The sequence below is a fragment of the Brassica napus genome, chromosome A4 (assembly GCF_020379485.1).
Source record: "Brassica napus cultivar Da-Ae chromosome A4, Da-Ae, whole genome shotgun sequence".
In the NCBI taxonomy this organism is placed as follows: domain Eukaryota; kingdom Viridiplantae; phylum Streptophyta; class Magnoliopsida; order Brassicales; family Brassicaceae; genus Brassica; species Brassica napus.
The window spans coordinates 15,301,632-15,311,848 of NC_063437.1; the positions used below are offsets into that span (position 1 = coordinate 15,301,632).

A 10,217-nucleotide genomic window follows, 5' to 3' on the forward strand; every position below is an offset into this window, starting at 1 on the left:
CTTCATTTTTTCTCGATTTAGTTGTGTGTGTCTTTTTCGGTGGTTCTCCGGTTCTTGGAGGTGGAGGCTTTGACAGCTCCGCCGCCGCTGGCTTTGTTACCGAGAGGTAGAGGCTTCCTCAGCTCTGCTTCGTCGGCTTTTACTACCGGGAGGCGGTGGCTTTGTCAGTACCGCTGTCGTCGGCTTGTGTTCCCGGAGGGTGGTAGCTCCTCTAGTATCGCCTTCTTCGGTCTTGTTTCTTTGGCTCCCAGTTTTTTTTTCCTTTTCTTCTTGATCTATGAGTCGGCGCTTCAAAACCTCTCTGCCTCTTGATCTATCATCTGAAACCGCTGCATAGAAGTCGGAGGTGATGGATTGATTGTAGGCGGTTATTTGCTCGAGTGATATCATAGATCCGTGTTGATGTGTGGTGAACCGTTTGGCTTGGGTTTCAGACGAGATCTCGATGGGTTAGATCGATGGATGCTCTCCGAGGAAGGTTCTCAAGCGGTGAAGGTCGCACAGTCTCGATCTGGTGGTGTGCGACGCCGTTGACGGCGGCTAGCTTGGGAAAACTAGGTTTCCAGAAGTTGGGCTGTGGGGTTTGGATTTTAGGCCCGTTTTTTTTGTTGGACCGGATGTTTGGGCTTTTATTGTAATATTTCTTGGATGGGCTTTGACCCTTAATATTAAAAATTCAGTGGAAAAAAAAAGTCCACAACCAGTCCAGCAAACAAAACCGCCCAAAGGAAGACGAGGCCCATACGGACACCACGCGATAGAGACTAGTATGACTAGACCACGTGTTAAGCGTTCGACAAAGGTGGAAAACGTGCCACGCAAAGAAGCCATCTGTCTTCAAAGATTTGCACGTCATCACCGGAGCTACTAATCAGAATACCATCGGAAATACACCGGAAACAGGCACCGTTCAAAGAGCACCGCCATGACGAGATCTGAAAGTGATAAGAGTTCAAAACCACAGCTTTCGTCTTCAACAACAAATTACCGTAAAGATGCTTTGAAACAAACCAAAAATATTTCTTTTTCCAATCGAAAGTTTAAATTAACAACCTTAATGTTGAATCAACCAACGTAAAGAACGCTTGAAACATAAAGAGCATAGAGAAGAGGAAATCAAGCAGAATCCAGGAAACCCTGGAGTATAGCCACTATCAACATCAACGGATGATGCGAGGCGGAGCCAAGTGCCGACAGACCACCACCGAAGAAAATGGCATGGTCTCTAGAACCAAAAGCCAACAACCGCATCGAGATGACGTGATTATAATTATAATGCATATTTCGAAACTATTTTCTTATCTATGTAAATGTTATATTGCGGACAATTAGAAAGAGAAATACATAAAATTCTATAAATTAATATTAGTTAAATTAATGAATACTATAAATTAATAAAAAATAATTTAACAATAAATTGATGAAAACACAACATAATTCTATAAATAATAAGATAATAATATTTTTAAAACATTTAGCTAAATATAAATTCTACTATCATAAAATTAATATATTTATATAAAATAATAAAAAAATTGTATTTTATAACAATTTAATTCAATTTGAAAAATTTCTTTTACTAGAAATATAAAAATTAGAATCTGCATAATTTTTTAATGGATGTAATCAAAGAAATATTGGTTATTGGTGATAATAGAACAATAAATCAAAGTAGATGATTTAGTTGAATTATTTAGCCTCATTTTAAGATTTTTTAGATTTAGGAAAATTCAAAATATTGAAATTATAATATTTTTTAATCTAAAAGCTTTTTTATCTTTGAACTTGAAAAAAAAATTCATGGTCCAAAACATTCTGTTATTTAATAAGTGAAATTACTTTTAAATCGAAGCCGGAAGACCTCCCTATTCAAGCGAAAATCAAAAATCAATTAGAAAGAGAAAAAAGTGAAAACGCGTGTTAGGGTCATACTAGTTCAAACGTAACAATTTGCGGTTGCGGGAGTTTGCGGATGCGGGTGGTTGTGGTTTCTAGCGATTTTAAAAGATTTGTACGACTGGTTCTGAGGTTAGAAATTAGTGCGTTTGTGGGATACTTATAACTGGTTAACTACCAAATGCAGCCACGGTTAAATAATAATTAAAAATATTTACATTTTATATAATTATAAAATATCAAAAATCATAATATTATAATAAATATAAAAATTATATTTAGAAATTTATAGTTTTAAATTTCTAAAAATTATAGAAAATATTTTTATTTTTAAAATTTAGAATATTAATTAAAACAGAATAGATATATTTTAGTATTTTTATAATTTCAATTTAAAAATTTTATTGAATATTTTTATCTTTTATTTCTATTGTTTTAAAAGAAAGAAAAAAAAAGTATCTACCATAGCTATAAACGCTAGGTGAAACCGGCTTTTGAATTTATGAGATTTAAAAGAGTTTGAATAATTATTGCAAAACGCCAACAACCGCGAACGCAATACCAGTCATACCCTTAATGCCTAATACCAACGATACTAAATAGTAACTCGCGCTTTGCGCGGAATAAGATGTCTATATTAATGTTAAAATTATATATTATGATTATGTATAACATTAAATATATTTTAAGCGATAGAAGTAAAGGTATGATTGTTATCAGAGATGAAGCGAGAGACTTTTTATAATGGGTGCACTAATATTAAAATTTGATATATGGTGTTTGCAAGTTTGAGAAGAAGCTTTGAAAAATAATTTTTTTTTATATTTCGCCTATCACGTTGTAGTAGTTACGGACTTAGGGATCTAACAAATAAAATTGAAAAAGGTGGATCAATAACATATTATAAGCAAAACAATAAATATGTATAATAAAAAAAAGTATAGCTCCTTTAAATTCAGAAAACATAGTTGCGTAATAAAAGAAATTAAAGGTTATTCGACCATCAAAATTGTAAAGGTTGTTCCAGATGCGACCAGCACGTGAGACTTGATGGTGGTTCGTTTTTAGAAGTTTCTTCCCATCTTCAAGGTCGTCTAATGCATAGCTCTCATGGTGGCAAAGGTGGTGGCATTCGCATGCTTATATTGCTTGATCGAGAAGACTAATACACTAAGCCGAGACGATTTATAGTGATTCAATCTCATCGAAACAGAGATCACCCCATCGAGCAGTAACAAAACACAATACGACACATTTATCTAGAAATAGATTCTCAACGTCCTCTTTCAGTAATGAGGGGCGGTTATCAAGAACGTGAGTGCTCTGCTAAATGCATGAAGGCAGGTACGGAGATGCTATATAGCATCGTACTAAAGTTTTATTGCTTTGTCGTCTCTACGGATCTGTCGACTTAATGACGATAGATCATATGGGTTACCGTTTTTAACAGAAACGTATAGAGGAATAAGGAAGTTTTATTGATGCTATGATTATATTGAAATGATTGATAAATCAACTAATCGAATTTGAAGCTGAAGGTTTATCACGTAAAAGTGTTTGTCGAGAAAAATGTAGATGGATGAAGTTCTTTTAAAGGAATGTTAGTGTGAACGCATTAAATTCACTGTTTTGGTGAGGAACGTTCTCTGCCTGACACCTAAGCGTTTTACTAAATAAAAGTTTCTTGTGAAGCCACGTCACCACGTCACAATTTTTACTGATAACTTTTAAGGTAAGTTTTAAAAATGCTTCTCTTTTAATATATAGGGATACACAAATATAAAATCGAGATGATTGATACGTCTACAAAAAATCTCTTTTTGGTTAAACCAATGTCTCTTTTTTGTTTTGTTCAAACCAATGTCTTTATGCGAATGTTTTTCTGGTACCATTTCACAGGTTCAAAAAAGTTTTACTTTCAACAACGTTGTGTTATAACATCCGACGACCCGATCGTTTGAACCTTAATTCTTCATGTTTACAAAGAAAACATAATACATACTTTACTACTATAAAATCTTCATTATATATAAACTTAGACAAAAACAATTATACAACTTGGTTTAATTTCTAAGTTGTAACATACATATTCTTACCCGCTAAGCAAGACATCCATATAGTCATTTTCATATAACTATGATACATCTTTAAGTTCAGTCATCTTCGTAATGACGCTATCCTCATAATAGCTAAGAACTTCATGAGTGGAGGCAACCGTAGCTGACACTCCCATACCGGATTCGTCTGCCGTTCATGATCTGCAAGTAATCTGTCGGCCCATCACAGTACAGTTTTCGAGGGAAGACCAGGGTCCATAGCTTGATTCTTCTTTTCTTACATCAGACATGTTCATATTATATCTTATAATTCGTACTATATGATAACATCATCATTCATAGATATCATTTCCATTATACCATAACATGTCATTATATCGTTTCGTGCATACTTACATACACATTTACATCTTAACTTAATACTATCAGTTACTAAAATCATATAATCATAGAATCATTTGACAGCTCATTTTTCCATGTTCCCAAACTCCATACCATCTCTCCTTCTATGTGGAGATATATACATGAGTCCAGGATGTTCCTGCCAAATCTGAGCTCAGTAAGAACTCATTTTCCAGCCAAATAAGACAATTCATCAAACATATCACTCTGTTTTACTGTGCAACAAACTGGTTCAGAAATACATAAATAACTACTAATCCAACCGTCCACTTCACAATCTCACAGTTGATTACGAAGTCGGATATTTCATGATTATCTCTACCAAATATAAACCCGATAAAGATCCATTTACTTTATCAAACGGACTCTTAACAATGCTGCAATAGAACAGTTTCTCCAGTTTCTGCAGATCTAAATGACTTTGGGCCAACTTTGAAAGTGATTTACTAATTGATCATAGCTCTGATGCGTACTCCGATTGATTCTATGAACTCTATGCAAGGAGATCTTTCCATAGATTACTTGGTCCTCATCACTTCCTTTTATTCTGACCGTAATCGTCTCCTAAATTAGCTTACCTGTACACTATTTATTTCATGGCTTCAAGTTGCAAGTTATTTGACAGATTTAACAGAATTTTGTTGAACAAGCAAAAGACACGTCAACTGATTATTACCTCTTCCGGTGGTACTGATAGTCCGAACAGTTTCTCCAACACGTACTCTGTCGGAAACCACCTCCTTCCTAATCCCCTTTTCTCAAAATCAGACCAGAAAACCACGTACAAATCCCCAACTCAAAACTGAGAAAAAAACAGATGAACACTTATCTTTTCTTGTAGATTCTCAAAAATATAAAGTAACAAAACTCACAAAAAAATCGGGGTGTTACATGCATCTTCTGGAATTAAACTAAACACTACTTATACAAAAGAAAATAGAACACATCATGGTAAACCAAACACGCCCGGTGGTAAGCGTCCCATGTAAACCTACGCTAGAGATTCTTTCCGGACTATCTATTGAACTTGGGGACATGCTTTATATTAATAACACCATGACCTAGTTAACTTGTTCAGTTGTTCGTGGAATCTTAAGGTGTTTAAAGCGTAAAAATCTTATGCAAGAGATTATGTTTTCTTTGTAAACATGCTTTATATTTTTTTGTTGTCAAGCGATATTTGAAGCTAAACATACATAAACGACGGGTTTAGGACAGGACTACGAAAATATGACGTCAGTATATGTTTATAGACGCTACTCCTGTTCAAGAGCAGGTTAAATCTTTGCCAAACGTCTTAGGCATACACTGGAAGTTTAATAGACAATCAGAAGTAAAGAAAAAGAAAAACAGAATCTGAAAGCACAATAGGAAACTTAGGACTTATGTTGCAAATACAAACAGAAAAAAACAACAACAGAAAAGAAACAAAAATAAAACAAAGTCACAACAATTATCCTTTGTCTGCAAATAACAAGCATTCGCTAACAAGACTCTCTAATTATACGAGTACATAAAGAGAAAAACCACACATTGTGAAAACGATGTTTTAGAGGCCTCAAAGTAAGCTTTAAGTAGGTTTCAAAGTTTGTAGAAGAAAACCATAAACACTTCAATGTCTGGCTGTTCTTCTGGTTTTAAAAAACCTCTCTCTCATTGAGATTAACTCCTTTCTAGCTTCACTCACTGTCAATCTTTTCGTAGGAGATTCTTCAGAACACCGAAGTCCCACGTCCAGAACCAGCGTCAAACACTCAGCAATAGGGAAGCTGACTCGGAGACCATTATCAAGAATGGATTCATCTGTAATACCCAACACTCCTTCTGGCAACACAGATTTGATGTAGCTGTGTAGGCTAAAGTTTCCCTCTAAAAAATCACTGGTTGGTCTTTTCCCGGTGATCATTTCCAAAAGCAGAATCCCAAAGCTATATACATCACCATGTATTGATGGCTGTCCTCCCACTCCATACTCTGCACCATAATTCACGTAAGCAAAAGTCTAACAAACACTCCATCTATTTTAGTTTAATTGTAGTTTTAGATTTATACACAACAAATTAAAAAAAAAAATTCGATATATTTTCTAAATAAAAATTATTACCTATACATTTAACCATATATATATATAAAGTTAATAAATTTTCATTGACATTTTAACACACTTATTTTACTCTATAACCACAATTAAAATGAAACGGAGATTAATTTTTTCATAAAACATAAGAGATGTGTGATAGTTTCACCTGGTGCGGCATAGCCGATTGTTCCTCTAACCCCAGCGGAACTTAGTTGGTTGAAGAATGACTCCTGATCAAAGTTGAGAAGACGAGCCAGACCGAAGTCGCTAACATGCGCAGTCATATCATCGTCTAGGAGGACGTTGCTTGGCTTAATATCGCAATGAGCGATAGCTTCAAAACAATGAACATGAAGATACTCCAAAACAGAAGCCACATCTACGGCAATGTTGAGCCTCTCAAGAAGTGTCAAGGCTCTTGAGGGCCTATGAGTAGTCTCTTCCACTTCCTCCGGGTGCAGCCACATATCAAGGTTCCCATTAGGCATGAACTCATAGACGAGTGCTTTGAATTCGTTTCCTTGAAAATCAATACTCGAACAAGCCGTCAGTAGTTTCACAAGGTTACGATGCCTTATGCCCTTGAGGGATTCACATTCTGCAATAAAGCTCCTCATTGCTCCACGCCTCTGCATGTTTAAAACTTTCACAGCAACAACCTTGTTCTCTGCAGGGAAGGAGGCTTTAAACACGGTACCAAAACTTCCTGAACCAATCATATTGCCTGAAGAGAAGCCATTAGTAGCATTTCGGATCTCTCCATAGCTCATCCTCTCATGGAAGACCTCCAACGTGGAAGTAGCTGGGTTATTGGTCTGCTGGTTCTTCTTTCTTTTTCTGAACAAACATTGATAAACCGAAGCTACGAACAACAGCAGCAAGAGAAACGATATGCCAATGCTTACTCCAATCTTTACATGTTTTGAACCAGAGGAATGCTTTGATCCCCTTGAGCATGGCTTGAGTTTCCACTCCTTGATGCCTCCACAGAGATTTTTGTTTCCAAAGACAGAAACTATAGAAGCATTCTGAAATTTTCCTTCTGTTGGAAGGCTCCCTTCGAAATTGTTAAAAGATAGATTGAGATATTCCAAAGCAGAAAAGTTTGCAAGATATGCAGGTATGCTTCCAAAGAGACTATTATTGGAGAAATCAATTATTTTAAGACCCTTTAACCTTTGTATATTCGGAAAGGCTCCATCAAAATGATTTCCTTCCAGCAAAAGTGTTTCCAACGAGAGACAGTTTCCCAAAGTTTGTGGAAGTTGTCCGGATAATTTATTATTTGCAGCCCATAGATCAACAAGATTTTCAAGTCGTCCAACATCTTCGGGTAGAGAGCCAGTCAAAGAATTACCTGACACAACTAGTGAAACAAGGGATTGTATTTGCATAATATCCTGAGGTATAGTCCCAAACAACTTATTAGACCCAATCAATAAGTGTAGTAGTGAAGTACAGTTACTGAGACTTGGAGTAATGGTCCCTTCAAATCTATTGTTGGCCAAATATAGTCTCTCTAATCGAGTGAGGTTGCCTATAGAAGGTGGTATCTCTCCAGATATACTATTAAATCTGAGATCCAATCCCTGTAATCGTAGAAGTTTACCAATAGAGGTCGTGAGTAAACCCGTTAACAGATTTCCTTCTAACGTGAGCTCTTGTAGGCTTACGAGATTCCCAATTTGGTGAGGAATGTTTCCAGAGATGAGATTGTTTGCAAGGTCTAAAAACCGGAGGTTTGTGGAGAGATTTGCAAGGGAGCTGGGCAAGTGACCGCCAAGCATACTTCCACTAGACGATAAAGCTACTAGTTGGGTGCAGTTAGTTAAAGCATCAAGAAACTGAAGATCACCAACCCAAAAATTATTAGAAAAAAACACATATTGCAAATCCCGTAATTTTCCAATGCTCGAAGGAATACTTCCTGTCATGCGGTTGTCATTGATTGAAAAATGTTGAAGATTTGATATATTGGCAAGTGTTGCTGGAATGGCTCCTTTGAAATAATTATATCTCATATTTAACCTCACTAGGTTTGGTAGCAGTTTACCAAAATCAGTTCTCAAGAACCCCGAGAAAAGATTATTTCTTATGTGTAAATACTCCAGTGATGAGAAATTGTATATTGCGTGAGGAAAACCACCGGAGAAGTTGTTCGCTGCTACACTAAATTCGACCATTTGATTCAGTCTAGCTATGTCACCCGGGATTTCTCCTTCTAAACTGTTATCATGTAACTGAAATTCCGTGAGCGATGTCAAGTTTCCGAGAGATGAAGGGAGCTTCCCTGTCAAGTTGTTTTGACTAAGATCCAACCTGACAAGCTTCGTCAATGACCCTAGCTCTGAACTAATACCTCCTCGAAGATGATTTGTATCTAAATAAAGGCGGGACAATCTAGAGCAGTTAAATATGCTGATTGGAATCATTCCTTCTAGAGCATTAGAACTTAGATCCAAGAAATGAAGTCTAAACAGATTTCCCACCTCGTGTGGGATGGCTCCAGTAAAAGAGTTATTAATGAGATCGAGTGATTTGAGAAACGAAAGATTACCAATAGATGGTGATATCACCCCGCCCAATTGCGACCCTCCTAGGTCCAAACGAATAACTCTCTTGTGTTTGACGCCGCATGTAACTCCTTTCCAGTTGCAGAGAGGGGATGAGTTGTTCCATGAGGACAAGACAACTTGTGTGTCTTCTGAAACTTGAGATTTGAAGTCCAGCAATGCTCTCCTATCAGTTTCATCACTAAAACCATATGCTTCAAGTAACATAAAAGCACTGAAAGAGTATAAAAGAAACAATCTCATGTTTTTTTTTTGGGTTAAAGGCTTTTCGTGTTTCTTAAATTTTGCAGATAAGTTAGACGAAGCAAATGCAAATTCTCTTTTATCTTGTTCTTGTTGAGAATAGTGAGCCAACTTGGGATATACGCCATTGGGTCACAACCACATATACAACTGTCAGTGCCAGCTCTATTGGTGTGCTGGCAGTGCAAATGCACATGGCCCACATTTTTGGTTCAATTCTCTTTACTGTTTTAGGGCCCTCAATTTTAAAATTCTTACGTTTTAAGGGTTTAATTTTTAAATTAACTATCAGTATTATCAGGAAAGGGAAAAAAAATATGCACAGGGCCGATAAATCTTACAAGCCGGGCCTGACAACTGTATAAGAAACTTCCAAAATCCCGAGGACTTGTAGTCAACTCAACCTTCATGTCGTCTGAGTCAAGTATCCCACTAGTCTCGTGTCTTATTCCACAATGGTTTTATTAGTAGAAATTGACCAAGTTTCGTGTTCAATGGTTTTATTTGCGAGGACTTGTAACATCATGTCCGTCTCGGACATACCGATTGATTGAAGAATCAAATTGGAATGGTTTAAGGAATGTGAGTGAATCAAGAGGTTGCGGGCTTGAGCTTGCAATGGGCAATTTGTGTGGTGTGTGTTTTTTTTTTGTTAACAAAAAGACATAGTTCTCGAAAGCTAAAGAATACCGGCAGAAAGTTACTATATTTACAAAGACTTGCAAACGGGAATTTATATAAATAAAATCCCACAGAGGCTATACAATCTCCATGTATATATGCATGTTATCTACTTTCGTGTTGTAATACTACTACACTTCCTTTCTTAAGCTGAAAGATTCTAAGACATCAAATTAAGATTACTTACAAAGCAAATGCCAGGCACTGGAGGACACTTTTGCAAAATTGTGCATCTTGCTTCTGACTAAGTTCTTCTCGTGGAATCCATACATTTCCCATTCGTTC

At 36.3% G+C, this 10,217-nt stretch overlaps 1 protein-coding gene across 1 annotated transcript; it reads right to left on the reverse strand.

Moving 5' to 3' along the window:
* Positions 1-5,712: 5,712 nt before the first annotated feature.
* On the reverse strand, positions 5,713-9,338 carry LOC106446895 (probable LRR receptor-like serine/threonine-protein kinase At3g47570). The gene is made up of 2 exons (XM_013888710.3): positions 6,602-9,338; positions 5,713-6,329 (listed from the first exon to the last, which is right to left on the reverse strand). The coding sequence occupies exons 1-2, from the start codon at positions 9,249-9,251 to the stop codon at positions 5,968-5,970; spliced, it is 3,012 nt and encodes a 1,003-aa protein (XP_013744164.1). The 5' UTR covers positions 9,252-9,338; the 3' UTR covers positions 5,713-5,967.
* Positions 9,339-10,217: the final 879 nt, after the last annotated feature.